General features: G+C 38.9%; 1 protein-coding gene across 2 annotated transcripts in view; it reads left to right on the forward strand.

Annotated features, from left to right (window-relative positions):
* The first annotated feature begins 1734 nt into the window (after positions 1–1734).
* Positions 1735–25251, forward strand: part of UGGT2 (UDP-glucose glycoprotein glucosyltransferase 2) — a 246456-nt gene continuing 222939 nt past the window's right edge. Inside the window, exons 1-4 of one of the 2 annotated variants that reach the window (XM_012458621.2) lie at positions 1735–1979; positions 19177–19259; positions 21431–21561; positions 22033–22145. In XM_012458621.2, the coding sequence (XP_012314044.1) occupies positions 1822–1979; positions 19177–19259; positions 21431–21561; positions 22033–22145 (485 nt within the window). In that variant the 5' untranslated portion in view covers positions 1735–1821. Of the gene's footprint in view, positions 1980–19176; positions 19260–20189; positions 20244–21430; positions 21562–22032; positions 22146–25251 lie in introns of those variants that run through there. The other variant, XM_012458622.2, reaches the window with a different exon arrangement.

The following is a 25251-nucleotide window of genomic DNA, read 5'->3' on the forward strand; positions in this document are numbered from 1 at the left end:
ATCTTATTTCCTTGATCCCACAATCTCAATAAAAAATTTGGTCTAAATATGAATGGAAATGGGGAGTTAATTAAAGCAAATACTTGTGACAGATTAATAATGTATTTTTCTCTTACACACTATGGATAGAAATGAAGCTCATTTGCCTTAGCTTTCTACCTTCTTATCCGTAATACAAGGATTCTTCAATCCTCATGGAGCCCCAGTAACATGTGAAATGTTGTGCTAGGCACTGCAAGGGATGCCAAAAATGAACAAGGCATGAGTTCTATGGGAATATGCCATCTCTCACAGGAGAAATAAATAAGTACTGTATTCAAGTATTAAAGGGAGAATTTAAATGCTATATGGCAGTTACAATAGAGGAAATTTAAAGGAAGGATAGCTCATACTGAGTAGGATAAATCAGGAAATGAAGGCTAAACTTTGAAAGTGAGAAATTATCCTGGAAATGCATAGAAGAATTTATTAGTGGAATAGGGTCTTCTATGGAAGGGTGCAGCCTAAGCAAATAAAATGAGAAAAGAGATTGACAATGTTTCTGCAACTTCAAGAGATCCAGTTTCCCTACAGAGCAAAGGAGTAACAGGAGAGAAAAGAGCAATGGATCCATGCATCCCCTATTTTACCGTGTATTTTACTCTGACAAAACAACTATCACTTATTTGCTTTTTTTTTTTTTTTTGAGACAGGGTTTCCCTCTGTCGTCCAGGCTAGAGGGCAGTGGTTCAATCACTGCTCTCTGCAGCCTCCGAACCTCCTTAGCTCAAGCAATCTTCCTACCTTAACTTTCCAAAGTGTTGGGACTATAAGCGTGAGCCACCACGCCCAGGCTTATGGGCACTTTTCTGTGCACTTTTACATGTAACCCTCTAAATCACTCTTTGCCACCTTTCATGTGCATAGGAATCACCTGTGGTTCCCGTTAAAAGGAGATCTTGATTCAGTAGGTCTGGGTTGGGGTCTGAACTTCTGCTTTCCATTGAGCTCACAGCTGATGCCTACCTTTGAGTGGCGAAGGCTCCAATTGTGATTTCTAGCCATTAGTATTATCTGGGAACTTGGCAAAAATAAAATGCAAATTCTCGGCCCCCACAAGGGATCTACTGAATTCGAAACATTTTGGGGACACCCAGCACTCTGTAGTGTTTTCACAGGCAAGTGGTTAAAGTTTGAGAGCCATACGTAAGTCACGGGTTTCCTAACATGACTGAACACTGGAATCACCTGTGGTTTTTAAATAATATTGATGCTGCATCTCACCCCCCGAGATTCTCAGGGACGGGGCGTGGCCTTGGAGGCGGCCATCTAAAAGCTCTCCCTGGTGATTCCAATCTGTAGTAACATTTGAGAACTGCGTGAGGTGGGGACTTCAACTTTTACAGGCTTTATTTTCCTCCTATGTAAAAGGTGGACAATATCCAAGTGGTCCTGACTTTGCTTCCAGATTTTGGTAACTCCAGCCAGCCCTAGTTGGATCTGGAGAGCCCGCTTCCCGCCTGGTGAGCCAAGGCCTGTCCGAGAATCCAGGGTCCCGGGAGTGGACCCGCGGGAGCATCCGTGACGCATTTCAGCAACCTGGCGCCGCCCCGGCTGCTCAGACGTGGCCCAGTGACCAGCTGGCGTCTGCTCCCCAGACCGCACCCACTAGACCGTGCCTGAGTGGGACACGCATGCGCCGGCCCGGACCCGGTATCCAGTAGCGGACTCGAGCTCCCCCCACCGGAAGTGGGCAGCCGCGCGCCGGGAAGAGCCGGCTGGAGCGTGGCGGCCACAGACTGGGTGCCAGGGCTGAGGGACTCGCGCTTTTCTCTCCGTGCCATGGCGCCAGCGAAGGCCACGAACGCGGTGCAGCTGCTCCTGGGCTCCACGGCTCTGTGGCTCTCGCAGCTCGGCGCCGAGACGGTTTCCGCGTCCAAGGCGGTGACGGCCCACTTGGCCGCGAAGTGGCCCGAGACCCCGCTGCTGCTGGAGGCGAGGTGGGTGCGGGCCGGGCCCTTGGCCGGGCGGGTGTGGACGCGCTGCCACCCTCAGCCCCCCTCTTTTCGCGCTCACAGCGGGTGTCTTCTAGCTCTCACCCGGCTTCTCCAGACGCCCCCGCTCTGGCCCTGAGCATCAATCACTACCTCCTCTCCTCCTAACCCAGGGCAGCTTCTCGGTTCCCCGTGCAGCACTAACTTACAATTCCTTTCCCCCTCAGGTCTTTGCTCACAGTTTTAAAAACTTCCCTGCTCTGCTTTAATTCGTTGGGATTTATTAGAATTTACGCGTGGCACTTAACGCAAGCGCTTCAGCTGAGGTAGGCAATTCCGTTCAGCAGACAGTGTTTAAAGTACCTAGTTTCGTAATGATGACATCATACCATCAGCTCCTAAGCTTGCTATTGGGGAGGGCAGCTTCCTGCAAAGAAACATTTTTCCTTTATCTCTTCCAACGGAATTAGTTCATGACCTATCATTTACTCTGCAGGAACAAAACTTGTAGCTATTGCATTTTGCCCCTTAGTATTCCAATAGTTGAGTAAAATTAGAAAGTTCTTTCTCTTAGCAAAAGTTTCCATCAAAATACCACCATCATTCTTCATAAAACTAGGAAACTTAGTAACTTAGTAAAAAAAAGTTTTACACCAACGACTTAATGGTTGTTCACAGCAACAGCGTGTGGTCCCAAAGAGAGACTCCATCACTCCTCCTAAGTTGCATGTATTTGGTGCTAAACCAGTTTAAAAGTTAAAAAAAATTTTTTTTTCATTTTTATAGGTTATTGGGGAACAGGTGGTGTTTGGCTACATGAGTAAGTTCTTTAGTGGTGATTTGTGAGATTTTGGTGAACCCCATCACCCCTGCAGTATACACTGCACCCAATTTATAGTATTTTATCCCTCACTCCCTTCCCATCCTTTCCCCCTGAGTCCCCAAGTCCATTGTGTCATTCTTATGCGTTTGCATCCTCATAGTTTACCTCCCACATATCAGTGAGAATATATGATATTTGGTTTCCCATTCCTGACTTACTTCATTTAGGATAATAGTCTCTAATCTCATCCAGGTTGATGTGAATGCCATTGATTCACTCCTTTATGGCTGAGTAATATTCCATTATATATGTGCCACAGTTTATCCACTTGTTGATTGATGGACATTTGAGTTAGTTCTGCATTTTTGCATTTGTGAATTGTGCTGCTATAAACATGTGTGTGCAAGTGTCTTTTTCATGTGACTTCTTTTCCTCTGGGTGGACACCTAGTAGTGGGATTGCTGGATCAAATGGTAGATCTACTTTTAGTATTTTGAGGACTCCCCACACTGTTTTCCATAGTGGTCATACTAGTTTAGATTCCTACCAGCAGTGTAGAAGTTCCCTGTTCACCGCATCCATGCCAACATCTATTATTTTTTGGTATTTTGATTATGGCCATTCTTGCAGGAGTAAGGTGGTATTGCATTGTGGTTTTGATTTGCGTTTCCCTGATCATTAGTATGTTGAGCATTTTTTCATGTTTGTTGGCCATTTGTACATCTTTTGAGAATTGTCTATTCATGTCCTTAGCCCACTTTTTGATGGGATTGTTTTATTCCTGCTCATTTGTTTGAGTTCCTTGTAGATTCTGGATATTAGTCCTTTGTCAGATGTATAGATTGTGAAGATTTTCTCCCACTCTGTGGGTTGTCTGTTTACTCTGCTGACTGTTCCTTTTGCCATGCAAAAGCTCTTTAATTAAGTCTCTGGTATTTATCTTGTTTTTTTAATTGCATTTACTTTGGAGTTCTTGTTTATGAAATTCTTGCCTAAGTCAATGTCTAGAAGGATTTTTCTGATATTATCTTCTAGAATTTTTATAGTTTCAGTTTCTAGATTTAAGTCCTTGATCCATCTTGAGTTGATTTTTGTATAAAGTGAGAGATGAGAATCCAGTTTCATTCTTCTACATGTGGCTGGCCAATTATCCCAGCACCATTTTTTGAATAGGGTGTCCTTTCCCCACTTTGTTTTGATCAGTTGGGTGTAAGTATTTGAGTTTATTTCTGGGTTCTCTATTATGTTCCATTGGTCTATGTGCCTGTTTTTACACCGGTACCATGCTGTTTTGAAGGCTATGGCCTTATAGTGAAGCAGGAGAGTCAGCAAACAAACTTCTCGAACACTGAACGGGGAAGGAAGTGGTAATTTTATTTGGCCAGGCACTGAGGCAGGCCTAGATGCCTCAACAACCAAGCTCCCTGACAAAATCCTGGCCCTTTTAAAGGCTCACAATGTAAGAGATCTAAGAGTTGCACATGTGAGAGGGTCGTGATTAATTTAGCAAGCGTGGGGACGTGACTAGATAGGGGTCTTGAGCAGTTAAGAACAATGCCTTCCGAGATAAGGTTCCTCCATACCACACCTGTAGTCTATAGTTAGGATTGTGGTTAGGAGTAGGGGGTTTAATTTTTAACCTCCAGACCTGGTGGTTCTTCCACTGACCTCATCTGGCTGACTTTTAACTTTGATTTCCTCATTTTCTCCAAGCACAGACTGAGAAAAGGGAGTCTCCTTCCTCAATAGCATAGTGTGAAATCAGATAATATGATGCCTCCAGATTTGTTCTTTTTGCTTAGTTCATAGCTTTAGCTATGTGGGCCCTTTTTTGGCTCCATATGAATTTTAGGAGTTTTTCCTAGTTTTGTGATGAATGATGGTGGTATTTTGATGGGAATTGCACTGAATTTGTAGATTGCTTTTGGCAGTATGGTTATTTTCACAGTATTGATTCTACCCATCCATGAGCATGGAATATGTTTCCATTTGTTTGTGTCATCTGTGATTTCTTTAGGCAGTGTTTTGTAGTTTTCCTTGTAGAAGTCTTTCACCTCCTTTGTTAGGTGTATTCCTAGGTATTTTATTTTTGTTGGAGCTATTGTAAAAGAGGTTGAGTTCTTGATTGGATTCTCAGCTAGGTTGCTATTGGTGTATAGGAGAGCTACTGATTTGTGTACATTAATTTTGTATCTGGAAGCTTTGCTGAATTCTTTGATCAGTTCTAGGAGCTTTTTGGAGGAGTCTTTAGGGTTTTCTAGGTATACAGTCTCAATTTGACTTCCTCTTTACCTCTTTGAATGCCGTTTCTTTGTCTTGTCTGATTGCTCTGACTAGGACTTCCATTACTATGTTGAATAGAAATGGTGAGAGTGGGCATCCTTGTCTTGTTCCAGGTTTCAGAGGGAATGCTTTCAACTTTTCCCCATTCAGTATTATATTGGCTGTGGGTTTGTCATAGGTGGCTTTTATTACGTTGAAGTATGTCTCTTGTATGTTGATTTTGCTGAGAATTTTAATCATAAAGGGATGCTGGATTTTGTTGAATGCTTTTTCTGTGTCTATTGAAATGATCATGTAATTTTTGTTTTTAATTCTGTTTATGTGGCATATCATTATTGACTTGCATATGTTAAACCATCCCTGCATCCCTGGTATGAAACCCTCTTGATAATGGTGGATTATCTTTTTGATATGTTGTTGCATTCGGTTAGCTATTATATTGTTAAGAATTTTTGCATGTTACGTTCATCAGGGATATTGGTCTGTAGTTTCCTTTTTTGGTTATGTTTTTTTCTTGGTTTTGGTATTAGGGTGATACTGGCTTCATGGGAGGATCCCCTCTTTCTCTGTCTTGTGGAATAGTGTCAATAGGATTTGTATCAATTCTTCTGTGAATGTCTGGTAGAATTTGGCTATCAATCTCTCTGGTCCCGGACTTTTTTTGTTGATAATTTTTTTATTACAATTTCAATCTTGCTGCTTGTTATTGGTCTATTCAGGGTATCTAATTCTTCCTGATTTAAGCTAGGAGGGTTGTATCCTTCAAGGAATTTATGCATCTCCTCTAGGTGTTCCAGTTTATTCATGTAAAGATGTTCATGGTAGCCTTGAATGATCTTTTGTATTTCAGTGTTGTCAGTTGTAATATCTCCCATTTTATTTCTAATTGAGCTTATTTGGATTTTCTCTCTTTTTTGTTGGTTAATCTTGCTAATGGTCTATTAATGTTTTTCGAAGAACTAGCTTGTTTCATTTATCTTTTGTATTTTTTTTGTTTCAGCTTCATTTAGTTCTGCTCTGATCTTGGTTACTGCCCTACTTCTGCTGGGATTGGGTTTGCTTTGTTTTTGTTTCTTTAGTTCCTTGAGATGTGACCTTAGATTGTCTGTGCTCTTTCAGGCTTTTTGATGTAGGCATTTAGGGCTATGAACTTTCCTCTTAGCACTGCCTTTGCTGTATCCTAGAGGTTTTCATAGGTTGTGTCACTGTTGCCATTCACTTTGAATGATTTTTTAATTTCCATTTTGATTTCATTGTTGATCATTCAGGTTACTTAATTTCCATGTATTTGCATGGTGTTAAAGGTTCCTTTTGGGGTTGATTTTCAGTTTTATTCCACTGTTGTCTGAGAGAGTGCTTGATATAATGTCAGTTTTCTTAAATTTATTGAGGCTTGATTTGTGGCCTATCATATGGTTTATCTTGGAGAAAGTTCCATGTACGGATGAATAGAATGCATATTCTGACACTGTTGGGTTGAATGTTCTATAAATATCTGTTAAGTCCATTTTCTCCAGGGTATAGTTTCAATCCATTGTTTCCTTGTTGACTTTCTGTCCTGATGACCTGCCTAGTGCACTCCGTGGAGTACTGAAGTCCCCCACTATTACTGTGTTACTGTGTTTCTCATTTCTTAAGTCTAGTAGTAATTGTTTTATAGATCTGGGAGCTCCAATGTTCATTGCATACATGTTTAGGATCATGATATTTTCTTGTTGGACAAGACCTTTTATAATTATATCATGTCCCTCTTTGTCTTTTTTAACTGTTACTGCTTTAAAGTTTGTTTTGTCTCACATAAGAATAGCTGTTCCTTGTTCTCACTCATAGGCGGGTGTTGAACAATGAGAACACATGGACACAGGGAGGGGAACATCATACACTGAGGTCTGTTGGGTGGGGCAGGGGAGGGATAGCGGAGGGTGGGGAGGTTGGGGAGGGATAACATGGGAAGAAATGCCAGATATAGGTGACAGGTGGATGGAGGCAGCAAACCACATTGCCGTGTATTACCTATGCAACAATCCTGCATGAGCTGCACATGTACCCCAGAACCTAAAGTACAATTAAAAAAAAGAATAGCTGTTCTGCTTTGCTTTTGGTGTCCATTTGCATGGAATGTCTTTTTTCACCCCTTTACCTTAAGTTTATGTGAGTCCTTAGGTGTTAGGTGAGTATCCTGAAGGCAGCAGATAGTTAGTTGGTGAATTCTTATCCATTCTGCAATTCTGTATCTTTTAAATGGTGCATTTAGGTCATTTACATTCAATGTTAGTATCAAGATGTGAGGTACCATTTTATTCATTGCGCCATTTGTTGACTGTATACCTTGTTGTTGTTGTTTTTACTATTGTATTTTTATTTTATAGGTCCTGTGAGGTTTGTGTTTTAAAGAGGTTCTGTTTTGATTTATTTCCATAATTTGTTTCAAGATTTAGAGCACCTTTTAGCAATTCTTATAGTGCTGGCTTGGTAGTGGCAAATTCTCTCAGCATTTTTTTGTCTGGAAAAGATGATCTTTTTCCTTCATTTATGAAGACAAGTTTTGCTGGATACAAAATTCTTGGCTGATAATTGTTGTGTTTAAAGAGGCAGAAGATAGGGCCCCAATCCCTTATAGTTTGTAGGGTTTCTGCTGAGAAATCTTCTGTTAATCTGATAGGTTTTTCTTTATAGCTTACCTGCTGCTTTTGCCTCATAGCTCTTAAGATTCTTTCCTTCATCATAACTTTGGATAACCTGATGACAGTATGCCTAGGTGATGATCTTTTTGCAATGAATTTCCCAGGTGTTCTTTGAGCTTCTTGTATTTGGATGTCTAGGTCTCTAGAAAGGCCAGGGAAGTTTTCCTCAGTTATTACCCCAAATATGTTTTCTCAGCTTTTAGATTTCTCTTCTTTCTCAGGAACACTGATTATTCTTAGGTTTGGTCATTTAACATAATCCCAGACTTCTTGGAGGCTTTGTTCATATTTTCTTATTCTTTTCTCTTTGTCTTTGTTGCATTGGGTTAATTCGAAAACTTTCTCTGAGCTCTGAAGTTCTTTCTTCTACTTATTCAGTTCTATTGCTGAGACTCTCCAGAGCATTTTGCTTTCTATAAGTGTGTTCATTGTTTCCTGAAGTTTTGATTGTTTTTTATTTACGCTATTTCACTAAAGATTTCTCCCCTCATTGCTTGTATCATTTTTTGATTTCTTTAAATTGGGCTTTGCCTTTCTCTGGTGCCTCCTTGAATAGCTTAATAACTGACTATTTAAATTCTTTTTCAGGTAAATAAGGCATTTTATCTTGGTTTGGATCTATTCCTGGTGAGCTAGTGTGATTTTTTTTTTTTTTTTTTTTTTTGAGGTGTTAAAGAACCTTGTTGTGTCATATTACTAGAGTTGGTTTTCTGGTTCCTTCTCATTTGGATAGACTCTGTCAGAGGGAAGGTCTAGGGCTCAAGGCTGTTGTTCAGATTATTTTGTCCCACTGGATATTCCCTTGACATAGTACTCTCCCCCTTTTCCTAAAGATAAGGTTTCTAAGAAGAGCTTTAGTGATTGTTTTCTCTCTTCTGGATCTGGGCATCCAGCAGGTCTAACAGACTCTGGGCTGGTTCTGGGAATTTTCTGCACAGTCTTGTGATGTGCAGAAAAACTCGGTCTCTTAGCCGTGGATACCAGCACCTGCTCTGGTGGACGTGGCAGGGGGGTGAAATGGACTCTCTGAGGGTCCTTACTTTTGGTTGTTTAATGCACTAATTTTGTGCTGGCCTTCTGCAGGCAGGTGGTGTCTCAAGAGAGCATCAGCTGTAGTAGTATGGGAAGGATCAGGTGTGGGTTGGGGCCCTAGAACTTCCAAGAGTATATGCCCTTTGTCTTTAGCTACCAGGGTGGGTAGGAAAGGACCATCAGGTGGAGGCAGGGCTAGGACATGTCTGGGCTCAGTTGTTGCAGCTGCTATGGGGGAAGGGGGGTGGGATTCCCAGGTCAATGGAGTTGTGTTCCCAGGAGGAGTATGGCTGCCTCCGCCATGTCATGCAGGTTGTCAGGGAAGAGGGGGAAAGCCTACAGTCACAGGCCTCACCCAGCTCCCAGGCAACCCAAAAGGTCAGTCTCACTCCCACTGTGCCCCACCCGACAGCGCTGAGTCTGTTTCCAGGTGATGGGTGAGCAGGGCTCAGAACTTGCCCCTTCTACCAGCCTCCTAGCTGGAAATGCAAGTAGGGCTCTCACTCATGCTTCCCCACCTGTGGAGTTTGCACACCAGATTCATGCCCTTCCCCAAGTTCTGCCTAGGAGATTTCTTGTTCGGTTGGAATTGTTAAAAAGTTCAGCTGGAGGTTTCCTTCTCCCTATGGCCTTTTCCCAGTACCTCTGTCAGCCCTTCTCAAGGACCCCTGTGAGACAAGGCCGAAATGGCTTCCTAGGGGACCCAGAGAACCCACAGGGCTTTTCCTCCTGCTTCCTCTACCTCTGTATTTTGACTCAGCTCCAGGTAAAGTCAGAATCTTCTCCCGTGATCTATACCTTCAGGTTTCCCAGTTAGGATGTGCGTTTAGAGGTAGACAATCCCCCTTTCCCATTCTCAACAGTTTAGGTACTCACAGTATTTGGGGAGTCTCCCAGGTCCTACAGGAGCAATCCACTTCCTTCAGAGGGTTTGTGGGTTCTCTTGGCTTTCCTGATTTATTCCTGTAGTGGTTCTGGAGCAGAAGTTCAGAATGCAAGACTCTACATGCTGCTCTGTCCATTTGAGTGGGAGGCTAAAACAGTTTTTATTGAATACATGATTATAGCTTAATTTTGATCCCCTTCCTTTATCCTTTCCCCAGTGTTTTTAACAGTTTGCCTAGATCTGATCTCACACTTAGCTCCAAATTAGTCTAACTTCTTCTAACTGCTTGTTGCCATCTCTGGCTTTACATTTGCCTCAAGAGTCTTAGAACTGGAACTCCTGCGGGATGCTCCTAAGGTCCTTGACAGTCTGATTTACAAACCTCATCACTTGTACAAATGGTCCCCAACTTAACATGGTTCAATTTAGAATTTTTTGACTTTACTATGGGTTTACCAGGGTATTAAATGCATTTTTTACTTATAGTATTTGCAACTTACTATGGGTTTATTGGGAGGTAACCCCATCTAAGTCAAGGGATCTCTGTAATATGTTGAATGCTGGACCCCAAAAAATTATGTCTACATCCTGACTCCCAGAACCTGTGACTGTTACCTTATTTGGAAAAATGTCTTTGTTAACTTAAGTAAGGATCTTGAGATGAGATCATCTTAAATTATCTAGATGGGCCCCAAATCCAATGTCTTTTTAAAAGACAGAAGAAGAGAAGACACAGGCAAAAATGAGAAGGCCATGTAAAGTTAGAGATTGAAGTTAGGCAGCCTCAAGCCAAGTAACAGCTGAAGCCACCAGGATGGAAGAGTCTCCCCAGAACCTTCAGGGGGAGCACAGCCCTGCCAACACCTTGATTTTGGACCTCTGGCCTCCAGAGTTGTGAGAGAATAAATTTCTGTTTTAGGTCACCAAGTTTTTTGTAATTTGTTAAACAGATCTATGAAACTAATACAGATTTTGATACCAAAAAGTTGAGTGCTGCTGTAACAAATACTTCAAAATGTAGAAGCAGCTATGGAGTTGGGCAGAGGCTAGAATAATTTTGAGAAATTTGGTATAGAAAGCCTAGACTGCCTTGAGGAGATTGCAGAAATCTGGACATTAAGGGTCATTCTGCTGAGGGCTTAGAAGAGATGAAAGAAGTTGAAAAAACTTTCATCATAGAGAATACTTACATCATCTTGAAGAGAATGCTGGTAGAAATATGAACATTCAAGGCCGTTCTGGCAATGGCTCAGAAGGAAATGAGTGACACTATGTTAGAATCTAGAAAAAAGGTAACCCTCGTTATGTAGTGATAGAATACTGACTGACTTGGTTTCTACAGTTTGTGGAAAACAACTTGAAAGTGATGAACTTGGATATTAGCTGAGAAGTCCAAGCAAAGTCTTGAAAGTGCTGCCTGGTTTCTCCTTGCTGCTTATATGAAAATGAAAGAAGAAAGAGATAAATTTAAAAAGGACCAGGTAAGGAGAAAGGAACCAACATGTGATGATTTGGGAGTTTCTCAGCCTATCAGAATCATAAAGGGTGCTACAACTAGAAAACTCAGGGTTGTGAATGTGTGCTCTGGAGAGAAGGACAGGAAACTGGCAGGATAACCTTTTGCTGAATAGGTTAAGCATGTGATTGATGGGTCCTCTCAACCATCTTGGCAGAAGCTTGGTATAAAGAAGATGAGGATATCTAGGAAGGATGTGGGGAGGATCTTTGTGTAATGGTGTGGCTCTTGGTGAGATATACAACAGTCTTACAAACTTTTTGGGAATATATTAGAAACACTGCCAGCTTGGATCAAAAGGGACAGACAAGACAAAATTAGGGAAGGCTGTTGGACTTCCAAAATTCTACAGTCAGGAAATGGACTAATAGAGCCACTTGGCTATAAACATTGTGCTGCCCTTTCAAGAAAGAAAGAATAACTCTGCAGGCAGAACCATGGGAGACAGCACAGAGGGTGAAGCACCAGGCCACAGAGAGTTATTCTCAGGCTTTGGAATGTAACGGAAATTTGCCCTGCTGGATTTTCAACTTGCTTGTAACCCCTTTATTTATTCTGTTATTTTCCTTTGGGAATTAGAGTATCCATCCTATGCCTGTCTTGCCATTGCATTTTGGGAACATAACTTGTTTTCTGATTTCACAGGTGGACAGAGGAGAATTTTATGCCAGGATGGATCATACCTAGAGTCTCACTCATACATAATTTAGATGATAAAACTTGTAAATAGAGTTGATATTTATGTGAGATTTTGGAATTAGAGTTGATGCTGTAATTGGTTGAGTTTTGGAGGTCACCACAAGGACAAATATATTTTATGTAGGGGAGGTCTATTTTGGAGGCTTTGGGAGGCTTAGAGGGTGGCTTGAACGATGCCCCCAACAAAAAAAGGTATGCCCACCCATCAGCTTTTAGAATCTTCTGCATTAAGGCTGCTCAAACCTTGATTTCAGACTCTTGGCCTCCATAACTGTGAGAGATTAAATTTCTCTTGCTGAATAGGCTAGACTTGTGATTCATGAATCCACTCAACCATCTTAGCAGAAGCCCAGTATAAACATGGGATTATCCAGGAAAAATGTGTAGAGGATCCTTGGGTAATGGTGTGGTAGCCCTAGGAGAGTAATACATCATTTTGTTACAGTCTTATTCATTGATACCTTACTTGTGGACATACCATATTATTCTATCTTTAATAACTTTCTATTCTCTCATAATGTTTGGCCAGTATTTCTGTAATAATCCTTATTGTAAGGTATCATACATGCTAATCTCTTTTGTTAAAATGTGAGCTTCAGAGGCAAAACTGTTTTTTATATTTATTTTGCCAAGGCACCGTATACAATAATTAGGTACTCAATAATGCTAATTCAATGAAAGGGACTTTTTGTAGGGAAAGGTATACTTTAAGCCACCATTAGAATTACCTCTGCAATATACCTAACCTGTGGAAACTACTTTGTCCTTGGATAATCCAGAGAGGATGCTCAGTGTTACCTCATGTGCCTTATTGTTTTGGTGTGGACAAATCAGAATTACAGGAGGTCCTTTATTATATAAACTAAAATCTTTCTCACTAAACCTTTTATCTACTGATCCTCTCTTTCAGAACCAAATCTGTTTCTGTGTGTGACACATTGTGGGACAGTAGGAGGCTAAAAACCTGTAGTTTCTTCAACCACTGCACTTCAAGAAATTCATTTTGTATGGTTTGTTACTCTACTCTCCTTCAATTTGTTTATGTTTCTCTTAAAATTGTAGGAAAATAAAAGAGGTTGAGAAGAGGAAGTGTGGAAGTAGAAGAATTGAAGAGCATTGACTAGGTTGAAGGAACTGGGTGGCTAGAAACTTAAGGAAAATAATGTGGGAGCAAGTAAGGGAAATTTCAAAGAATAATGCTTTAAATTAAAAAATTGAGCTTCCTAATCAAAATCTATAAATGCATATATATATGTGTGTGCATTTCTCTGTGTGTATACACTGTGTGTGTATATATATGCCATGTATGTGTATGTATGTCACATATATGTACACATTTCACTGTGTATATTTATGTCACATATGTATACATATATATACACATATATATGCATTTATAGATTTTGATTAGTATATATGTGTATGTATATACATATATACACATGTGCACATATATGCACACATATGCACACATGTGTGAGTGTATATGTACACACATACACATGTGTACATATGCGCATATATGTATACATGTATGTGCATGCATGTGTGTGCATATATGTATGCATGTATGCACATACATATGTATACACATGGATGTGTGTATGCACACATGTATATATACATATATGCACATGTGTATATACACGTATATATACACACATGTATATATGTATATATGTATATATGTATATACATGTGTGTATATATGCATATTTATGTATATGTATATATATGTATGTGTGCATATATATATATGCACACACATGCATACACACATATTTTCAGTTCATCTTGGAAATTTGAGTGCATAACTTGAGTACAGTCCTATGTAGGAAACAAAGATGAATAAGGTATATTCCCTGCATAAAGAAATTTATAACAAAATTTACGGCCAGGCACGGTGGCTCATGCCTGTAATCCAGCACTTTGGGAGGCTGAAGCGGGTGGATAATGAGGTCAGAAATTCAAGATCAGCTTGGCCAACATGGTGAAACCCCATCTCTACTAAAAATACAATAATTAACCGGGCGTGGTGACGCACGCTTATAATCCTAGCTACTCAGGAGGCTGAGGCAAGATAATTGCTTGAACCTGGGAGGCAGAGGTTGCAGTGAGCTGAGATTGTGCCAGTGCCCTCCAGCCTAGGTGACAGAGTGAGATTCCGTCTCAAAAAAAAAAAAATTGGCTAGTGGTGATTATGGGCTGAAGAGGGTAGAATTTTATAATACGCATACCTTAATTTGTATATCTGAGCTGCATTTATTCCACTTGTGTTGATCTTACTGAAAATATTTTTGAAATTCCACTTATAATTACTGTCAAACTCTTTAGTACATATAAAAACACCCTTTATAGAAATAACTATTTTCTCTGGGCAGAGTTTTTTGAAGAAATACAGTTATTTTGAGCCATATATTTTATAAGGCAGGTGAAAAATTGGAAATGCCAGTTGGTTACCTTTTAAAAAACTTGGTCCAAAATAATGAACTGGGCATGGTGACATGTGCCTGTAGTCCCAGCTACTTGAGCGGCTGTGGTGGGAGGATCACTTGAGCCTGGGAGGTCTCAGAGGCTCAAGCGATCCTCCCTCTGCAGCCCCTCAAGCAAGCCATGTTTGTGCCACTGCACTGCAGCCTGCGTGACAAACTATCACCTAGTGTGAAGCCCAGCATCCATTGTTCTGTGTTCCCTTGCACCCTCCCAACAGGCCCCAGTGTGTGTCATTACCCTCTGTGTGTCCATGTGTTCTTATTATTTGGCTCCCACTTGTAAGTGAGAACATTCGGTGTTTGGTTTTCTGTCTCTGAGTTAGTTTGCTGAGGATAATAGCTTCCAACTCCATCCATGTCCCTGCATAGGACGTGATCTCATTCCTTTTAATGGCTGCATAGTATTCCGTGGTGTAAATATACCACATTTTCTTTATTCAGTCTATCATTGATGGACGTATAAGTTGATTCCATGTCTTTGCTATTGTAAATAGTGCTGCAGTGAACATGTGTGCATGTATCTTTATAACAGAATGATTTAAAATCCTTTGGGTATATACCCAGTAATGGGATTGCTTGGTCAGATGGTATTTTCGCTTCTGGATCTTTGAGGAATTGCCACACTGTCTTCCACAATGCTTGAACTAATTTACATTCCCACCAACAGTGTAAAAGCATTCTTTTTTCTCTGCAACCTTGCCAGCATCTGTTTTTTCTTGACTTCTTAATAATCACCATTCTGACTGGCATGCGATGGTATTTCATTGTGGTTTTGATTTGCATTTCTCTAATGATCAGTGATGTGGTGCTTTTTATCTTATGTTTTGGTCACATGAATGTCTTCTTTTGATAAGTGTCTATTCATGTCCTTTGCCCCTTTTTAATGAGGTCATTTGTTTTTTTCCTGTAAATTTGTTGAAGCTCCTTGTAGACTCTGCATATTAGGCAATGTATCCATTTGTTAGATGGATACATTGCAGAATCTTCTCCCATTCTGTAGGTTGTCTGTTCACTCTGATGATAGTTTCTTTTGTTGTGCAGAAGCTCTTTAGTTTAAATAGATCCCATTAGTCAATTTTTGCTTTTGTTGCAATTGCTTTTGACATTTTTGTCATGAAATCTGTGTCTGTGCCTATGTCCTGAATTGTATTGCTTAGATTTTCTTATAGGGTTTTTATAATTTTGGGTTTTACATTTAAGTCTTTAATTCATCTTGAGTTAATTTTTGTATAAGATATAAGGAAGGGGTCCAGTTTCAGTTTTCTGCATATGGCTAGCCAGTTCTTCCAGCACCATTTATTAAATAGGGAATCCTTTTCCCATTGCTTGTGTTTGTAAGGTTTGTCAAAGATTAGATGCTTGTATGTGTGCAGTCTTATTTCTGAGTTCTGTATTCTGTTCCATTGATCTATGTGTCTGTTCTTGTACTAGTACCATACTGTATTGGTTACTTTAACCTTATAGTTAGTTTACTTTAACCTTGTAGTATAGTTTGAAGTTGGGTAGTGTGATGCCTTCAGTTTTGTTCTTTTTGCTTAGGATCCTGTTGGATATTTTGGCTCTTTTTTGGTTCCATATGAATTTTAAAATCATTTTTTTCTAATTGTGTGAAGAATGTCAATGGTAGTTTTGTCATAGGATCCTTGGGTTTTTGCTTTGCCAGCCAGAAATCTCTGTGGCTGGTAGCACTTTTGCCTGAGTTTTGCTCTGGCCTGCTGTCCTCATTCCGTCTACTCGGCCCAGCAGGCTATGCTTGGCTTGCACTATTGGCCCAGATCCCACGCCTGCCAAGGTTGAGCCAGGCACGGAGTGGTGATGAGTGCATGAGCAAGCACAGGATCTGACCACTGCACACAGCCAGGCATACCGGCTGCAGTGGGGTGGGCAGTTCCAGGTACTGACACAGGCGCCAGCTTTGTACAAGACTGTAGTTTGACCAGACGTACTGCAGGCAGCTTCCACTGCAGGCACTGGAATGCAGTGGCACCTGGAACCTTAGAGATACCAGGAACCACACAGCCCCAGAGAGGGTGACACAGCTCTGGCTCAGGGAGCCTGTATGTCTGGGCTTCCCAAAGGGCTGTAGCTTTTCTCTCCATTGCCTGCAACATGGCAAGTGAAGTACGTGTTTCAGCCCTTTCAGTCCTGCTATTTGGCAGGTCCTGAGTTCTTGTTCCATGTTCAGGAAGAATGAAGTACGTAGACAACTGGAGGGTGAACAAGGCAAAGAGTTGCTTTATTAAGCGACAGTACAGCTCTTAGGAGACCCAAATTCAGTAGCTCCTTTCTGCAGGCAGGTCGTCCTGATGGTAGAGAGGAGACTCAGAGTGCGTAGCTCCTTTTCACAGGCAGGTCATCATGTTGCGTCTGTAGCCCTCAGCAGAGAGGAGAAATGGAGTGGGTAGATTCTACCCGCAATCAGGTCATCCTGATGTCTGGGCAGCCCTCAGTGAAGAGGACATCTTGAATGCATAGCTTCTATCCACAGGCAGGTCATCCCATCATCTGCCCGAGCTTAGCTGAGTCTGAGGTTTTTATGGGTTTCAGATGGGAGGAAGTATATGCTGATTGGTCCATGGGCGGCCCTATGTGGGCCTGGAATAAGCACCGTAAGTTCTCACTTCAGCCTGTGAACAGGTAGCCCAGCCCCCAGGCTTGTGTCCCTAGCTTGAAGGTGAGGCTTCACCAGACACCTGCCCCTTTTTGCCCATCTGCTCCCTTCCACCATTAACCTGCCATGCACCATGTCCATGGCACCCAGGCTGTTCACATCAGAGGGCACCTGCGGGCCTGTGCCAAGCTGCCCCCATACCCCTCTCGGCCTCCCTCCCATGCCCATTGGTGCCCAAAGTCCAGAGGGGGCTGAGGTAGTAGGGGACCGGTGTGTCAGTGCTGCCCCAAATGCATGCACACCCAGCCAGGTTGTGACAGCTTCTGGGCTCAGGCACAACTTTGCTCTGAAATTGGAGCAGGCATCAGGAGCAGGGAGAGGCCAGGCAGTACTAGCAGGCACTTTCAAGCCTGTGGTGGGAGAGGGGGCTTTGCAGGCCTTGAGAGTGCAGGGGTGCTTGGGTCCACAGCTGGAGCTGGGTGGCTATAGCTGTGCCCAGGAAGCACAGAGCTCCCACCCTGCCAACTCTGAAGGAGGCATGGGGTCCTACCTGCTTCCAGCCCCCAAGAGCACAGGGATGCCCCAGTCTGGACAGCCACACCTGGGGAGTGTGGGCCCTCCACCCTGCCAACTCAGAAAGAGGTGGGGCTTCCACCTGTTCCCTGTTCCCACGAGCTCCATGGAGTGCACAACCCCAGCCATGTCTCCCCTGCTGCAGCTGGTGTTTCTGCAGAGGCTACTGTAGACAGTCACTGCTGCCATCAGTTTAATGGGAATAGCATTGAATATATAAATTGCTTTGGGCAGTATGGCCATTTTCACAATATTGATTCTTCCTATCCATGAGCATGGAATGTGTTTTCATTTGTTTGTGTCCTCTCTGATTTCTTTGAGCAGCAGTTTGTGATTCTCCTTGATGAGGTCCTTCACTTCCCTTGTTAGCTGGAACACTTTCTTAAGGTGATCACTTTGAAGGATCAGACTTAGTTAGATGTACAGATTCTGGTAGTTGGAAGAAGTCTTTTACCATGATTGCCTAGTATATGAGCATGTCTGTAGCTGTTTGGTCAAATCAATTAAGCATTGCTCCCTACTTAAGATGTTGTACTGTTCCTATCTTTTTCAGTTCATGTTCTGTTTAGTGTTTTCCATTATTTCCTCTGCTTTCAGCTTTCTTTTTTTCTTTTTCAAGTCATTGATTTAATACCATTAATAGCAAGAGTTGATTTGAAGTTATTTATTACTCTAAATTCCTAGGCTTGTCGTGTTTATGTTAGGAATTAATCAGTCATTCTCACTTCCCTTTTCCTCTTTAGTGGCCATCTCAGACTCACAAGAATTAGTTACTCTCTGTGTGTTGTGGATGTCCTCAATACTTTCCATTTATTTTAAGCATTAGTTTAAGTTTACCAAGGCTAGAGAGAAAGATAAGATGGACAATAACAAATAATCAGCACCGTCTGTTAGGTGGCTATTTTGTTTCTAATTTAAATAGTTAACCCTATTTTTTTTAGTTGTCTTCTGTTTTCTCCATGCAGAACTAAATAATCTTTCATTTATTTCATTATTTTTGAAAGGTTTTAAATGGCTTTGGCCGTTTTTTCTTAAATACAATGGAAATTTCATTGGATTTTATGGCCAAAGACATAGTGCAATACACTGAGTTCCTATTAATGTTTAAAATTAAGATCTTTCTGTTTTAAATAATAAAAAAGATTTTCTACAGAAATAAGTAAATAAAGGCAATAGATAATATAACTTCTATGAAATATTTATAGAACCAATTTTTGTTTATGAAAAACAGATGGTCTTTTTTTTCTACTTTTTACCTTTATATAATCTCTGTTTATTATCATTGTTGTATTTATCAGTGCCATTTCATATGGAAAGATAAAATAATCAGTTTTTTAGTTGTTGCTAATAACAAGAAAAAGCCAAAAGTAATTTCTCATGAAGCGTTTTCCTGACATGATTATATGTTTATAGTTGAGAATGATACCTCAGGTAAGAATACTCAATGTGGTTTTTTTCCAGTGTTATAGTAAATGGAAATTAGTAATTTGACATTAATTTTTAAGAGTTTTTTTTTTTTGCTATAGATATAATTTGGTTCTTGAGTATATAGTATCTGAACCATTTTAAATTCCATCTACTGATTACTTTTTTTTTTTTAATAGTGAATTTATGGCAGAAGAAAGTAATGAAAAATTTTGGCACTTTTTGGAAACTGTGCAAGAATTAGCAATTTATAAGCAAACAGGTAGGTGATGTACAAATTTTAACTTGTAAGATTTGTATTTATGTGTACACATTATATGTTTATTATCTTTTAATGGTAATGGTTAAATGTGAATGCTTCACTGGGTTAGTAAATCTGAACATTAAATTTGAAAACATGTTTTAATGGAAACCAGTCTAAGCATCTGTTTCCAAAAATAGAAGGCTTTAATACTTTATTATAAGATAACTCATACTCATGTTTGGATATTGCATTCTCATCAAGAAGAAATCAAAATTATTAGTTGAGCATGGTGGTGTGCCTCTCTGGTAGCAGCTACTTGGAAGGCACAATGCCAGAGAATTGCTTGAGCCCAGGAGTCAGAGACTTGCCTAGGCAGTATAGCAAGAGCCTGTCTCTAAAAAAAAAAAAAAAAAAAAAAAAAAAAAAAAATTGACCAGGTGTGGTGGCTCACACCTTTAATCCCAGCACTTTGCAAGGCTGAGGCAGAGGATCACTTGAGCCCAGGAGTTTGAGCGGTGTTTGTGCCACTGCACTCCAGCCTGAGTGACAGAGCAAGACCTTGTCTCCAAAAAAAACCAAAAAATTGTTGAGATATGGTTTTCTTTTTACCTAGATTTCTTTGAAATAATAATTTTTGCATCTAGTAATAGTACATTTTTTTTCTCTTTTAAAAATAGACTTAGTTTTTTTGTAGCAATTTTAAGTTCACAGAAAAATTGGACAGAAAGTATAGAGATTTCCCGTATGTCCCCTTCCCCTACAGATACATAGCCTTCCTTGTTATCAACATCCTCCACTAGCGTGGTACATTTATATCAACTGATGAAACTACCTTGACAGATCCTTATTACCCAAGGTCCATAGTTTACATTAGTGTTCCCTCTTGTTATACATTCTGTGGGTTTGGACAAATGTATACTGACATGTATATTGCATTTTTATTGGCAGAATACTTTGACTCTTAAACCACTAAAGAAACTTTTAATACCCTCAAAAAGTCAGGTAACTAATACGCTGTCATTTCACTATCTGTAAAACAGTAATTTCTGTTTTTGTATATATATGAGAGTATATACCCATATATACATATATCTTCCTCAGAATTAAAAAGTGTTTATTAATGTGTTTCTTAGGGTAGGTAAGTAGCTTAAAGATAAATTTGGAATTAGATTTTAACAGCAGAGACTTTATTGTAAAGAAAGGTTTATTATTTTCCTATCTCTAAAGAGACTAGAATAGATGAACGTGGAATTGCTTAAGAGTGAAATCTTTAGCTATTTAGATATAGAGAGATCTTCTTACTGTTGGTAATTAAAATAGTTTATTATTTTGTTCCTGAGTGTAAACGTAAGATAAACTATAATTTCAGATGTTTTAAGTGTCCTTTACTGAAGCCTGTTTGGCTCAGGCAACATTGAAGTTCAGCAATTTTGTGATTTTACAAAGTAGATTTTAAAAACAAAGAGATCAGACATGCTTTTAATAACATTTTAAACTGAAGTATTTCCAAAAGCAAATAATTTTTCCTTTCAAAATTTTTTTCTGAGAAAATTTTTAGTCATGAGAAATCTTGCACTACTTTTAAGATGATGGGAATACGAAGATGAGTTAAATGTACATTCTCAGGACTTCAAAATATAATGAAAGAGACAGCCAAACAGTGAAGTACACTATTAGGTGATAAGAGCTTTAATTGGGGTGTGCACCTCGTTCAAATTTTGTCTCCTAAAAGTATTCTGGATACACTAATTATACTTGGCTATTGGCACTAAATCTCAGTAGAATTTATTCCTACAGGTACTTTAAAATTTATTAAGAATCATATTCTTTAACCTTTCTGCTGTTCTTAATTTATGCCTTGTAGGTAGGACTTATTATATATTATCCTTGTAATATAACTCCACAACTTTGGAGTAAGTTGGTCTGAAATGCTTGTGTTTCCAAATAGAGTTTAATGGCAAGATTATTTTCACCTGATCTCATGTTAATTACTTGGACATTACTGGAAGATCCAAAATGAAGTAGATTATAGAACTGAGTGCTTGATTTTTTCATTTTTCTCTAGTATTATCCATAACCAAACTTCAGATATTATTATATGTCATTGATTAAGTCAGCTGTATGGTGGAAGATGTGCCAATCTGTCGTGTATAAAAACTAACATTTTTTTCTTTTGACTTTTTTTATAGAATCAGATTATTCTTATTACAACTTAATCCTGAAGAAAGCTGGACAGTTTTTAGACAATTTACACATCAACCTCTTAAAGTTTGCTTTCTCTATAAGGGCATACTCTCCAGCTATTCAGATGTTTCAGCAGGTGTGTAAAAATACCCAAACTGTATTTGACAAAGAGGCACATAGCCATGTACATAGAGCTCTTTAATATGAACATCTTTAGTTCAAAATGATCTACAAGTTTATAGTTGGTTCCATAACCTATCATTGATTATATTATTGTTGTCATTGATTATAAAATAATTGAATATATTCTGTAATTTTTATAGTTATTTGGGATAAGGAAATTATGAGGACAAATCATTGAAATGAAGTATCATAAGATTTTAATAGAATTTTTTCAATAACTTTGAAGCATGTCTTTCCTAAGATAAAGTTGATTTTATTAAAATATTTCTTAGATTCTACCTACATATAGATGTTTTTTACTTTAATTAGAGCAATAACTTAATAGTAGTTGATGAGTTATTTTAATCAAAGTAATGTGTGAGGGTTTTAAAATCATATTGTAATTATCAACTGCTGTAGCTAAATATAATCTTTGAAATCTTAGATTGCAGCTGATGAGCCACCACCAGATGGTTGTAATGCATTTGTGGTTATCCATAAGAAGCACACCTGTAAAATTAATGAGATCAAAAAGCTGCTGAAGAAGGCTGCTTCAAGGTAAATTAATAGTAGCCTATAATGAAAGAAGTGGCTATATAGAGAGAGGAGAGTTAAATAGCAGAAACTTCTTATAATAAAAAATTAATATTCTAAGACATTGTATATTTAATAATGTGCTTTGTATTGAACACATTAATATATCTGAGAACATTTTATCTTGATTAACTTTTGATTTTAAAATAAAATTTTGCCAGAATAATATAAAATATATCAAATATGTTTCATATAAGCATAAATTGTTTTGTGAACTAAACAGGCAAAGCTATGAATTTATTTGGTCGATATCTCTTTAAATATAAACTGAATATATACCTAGGGAATAACAAAGTTAATAATCAGAACAATAATATAGATGAGTTTGCTTTCTGTATTCAAAACTATTTTTTTGCTTTTTTACAAGTATTTAATTCAAAAATGGCAAGTCAAGTAAATTATTAATTTATTAGTGATTTTTTTACAGAGTAATATATCACTGTATTTTTGTTGCCTGACTATACTTTGAAAAGTAAGTTTCTTTAATTTTCAAAGAGCTCTATTAAATGGTAATATATATTTATGCATATTAATACTTCTTTCACTTGTTAAACCTTTTCTAATATTTTCTTATACTTGTATTGATTTTAATATACAAAAGGCTTCTATTTTTATGTAGCCAAACTTTCCTGTGTATGTGACTTTTATATTGTTTTTATAATAACAGTTTTTCCCAAACCTGATTGGGAGATTTTACTAATTCTTTGCAGTAGCTTTCTTGAAGTTTTTCCTTTTATTTTACATTAAATTTTAATCTGTCTATAATTTATTTTAATCAAAAGGTAAGAATCCATCCAAATTTTTTTCCTCAGGTAGTTAGTCAGTTGTATTCATTCTATTTATATTATGTTCCATTATCTACTTCTTGTAGTAGTGCCATACTGTTTTAACATTTATCGCTTTATTATCCAGTTTCTGACAGAATGATTTCTTCTTCATTGTGGCTGTTTTTCCTCCAGAATGTCTTAGCTCCTTGTATTTGCTCATGCTTCTAAATTACATTGGAATCCTTTTCCTCTCCAAGTTACCCTCTCCCAAAAGCTCTATTAGGATTTAATTCAAATTATGGTAAAATTATTGGTTAATTTAGAAAAAATTTACATCTGTGTTGTATTGAATCTCTTATCAGATAACATTGTAGGTTTCTCTGTTCAAATCTGTTTAAACTTAAAGGCAGAAATAATTATTTTATCAACATTTTTTCTTCTACCGAGATGTATACAAGGTTTTTTCCATTGGACATACTAATGTGTTGCAAAATATTTTGAAATATTGTACCTTCTTTTCAATTCTGAGGAAAACTGATTAATGGTGTGGCATATTAATAATTAAGATTATTAATTATTATGTGGGATATTAATTAATGATGTGGGATATTTCTGAGGAAAACTGCTGTTTAATGGTGTGGGATATTACCTTAATTTGCTTTTGAATTAAGATTGCTTTTGTTTTGTTTTCATCCTTCTCTTTTAATAAATGAATAGCTTTAAATTTATTGAAATTATTTCACATCTTTGATTTTATCAGTCATTCTACTTTCATATAGTGAATTAGGCAACCATATTATTCCTACCTGGATGAGTTAATATGGCATAGGAATTATCTATTCCTTTATGACATTATTAGACTCTCTATAAAATTGTTAGCACTAGTGTATATTTTTTCCTTTCCTAGAGCATCTTTTAAAGGACATTTTGTAATGTTTAAAATTTATTATATTGTCATTGGTTTCTGATGTCAGATGTTGTAATTATTTATAGAAACTAACATATCTTGAAGATTACAAACAAATTAACATCAAACTATTAGGACAGGCAGTCTGCCATGGGCCCTGTGAGTCCTTGCATGTTCTTTCTTGGTCTCACCAGTAAAAAGTGTAAGGTCCTGACCACTCTTTACCTGGGCCATTTTCTTAGGGTTGTGTTTGCAGTGAGTAACCTTGAGGAATGAGGTAATGGTTGCCTTTGGGATTGGGGGCACGGAGCAAGTATGTTTTATTGCTTGCTATAAAGCAGTGATTCCCCAAGCCCAGTGTTTCTTAACTGAAACATATGCCAACTGTGTAGGATCCATCTAAGTTTATATTTGTCACCCCTGTGGGACTTTGGGGGCAAGCATTAATAATGCTCATACTGCTTGCTCTATGTCATGAGCAATAAAGTCATTTGTCTTTGACCTGGGAGTCTTACATCTTCTATCAGACTCCATAAAAGAATAAAAGGCTAACTTATTAGTTTGTAAGTCAGGTAAAATTATACCTTAGACTTTCACAGTTCTTGATAGTTTTGGAGACTGTCATGGGTGGGATGTTGATTGACACATGGCTTCTGGAAGAGGAAGGACAAGGGCCCATGGGTCGAGGAGAAAAAAGGTCAACACTTATATTTCTTTCCACTGCCCACCTCTTTCTCCCTTTGCTCTTGGTGGGTGATAGCAGTCTCCTGATAACTGTGTTATAGCCCCAATACATGTTCCTTGATCTGTGTTCCTAAAGGAAAAGGCACTCAAACTTGACTGATTAATTACTGTCTTGGCTCTGATTACATAACTGGTATTGGTATTTTACATGCTTACGCTGTGAATGCTGTCAATGTTTGTGAAGCCCAGGGGGAAACACTGTCATTCAGCGACTACCATATGGATACTCTTGGGTGGTACAGCAGAAACAAAGAATCAGTCCCAGGAGGAGAAAGGACAATCACAACTTTATAGACTTCAAAGCTGCTGGACTACCCAGAGAGATTGTTTCCAAGTACAATAGTGCCACCTGCCTGACTCAGCCACTTAGTACACTCCTTTTTAAATGTACAGTTCTTAAGCTGCTATTAAGTTTTTATAAACTGAACACCTGACCCATGGAAGCCATATGATGTTTACATTTTGACATAGTTCAACTAGGAGTCAGTGTATAGCAAGGTGGAAGGGGCCCAGCAAGCCTCTCTGCTCAAATGGAAATGATGTATTCAAAAGCACAGCTGCTTGGCCCTAGTGTGATATCAAGTATATGTGAAAAAGTGGCAGCTACTCTGTGCGGAGTGAACTAAATAACCCATTTCACTGCCAGAAGTAA

Source organism: Aotus nancymaae, unplaced genomic scaffold (genome assembly GCF_030222135.1).
Source record: "Aotus nancymaae isolate 86718 unplaced genomic scaffold, 86718_ANA_hifiasm-v0.15.2.pri h1tg000048l, whole genome shotgun sequence".
Lineage (NCBI taxonomy): Eukaryota > Metazoa > Chordata > Mammalia > Primates > Aotidae > Aotus > Aotus nancymaae.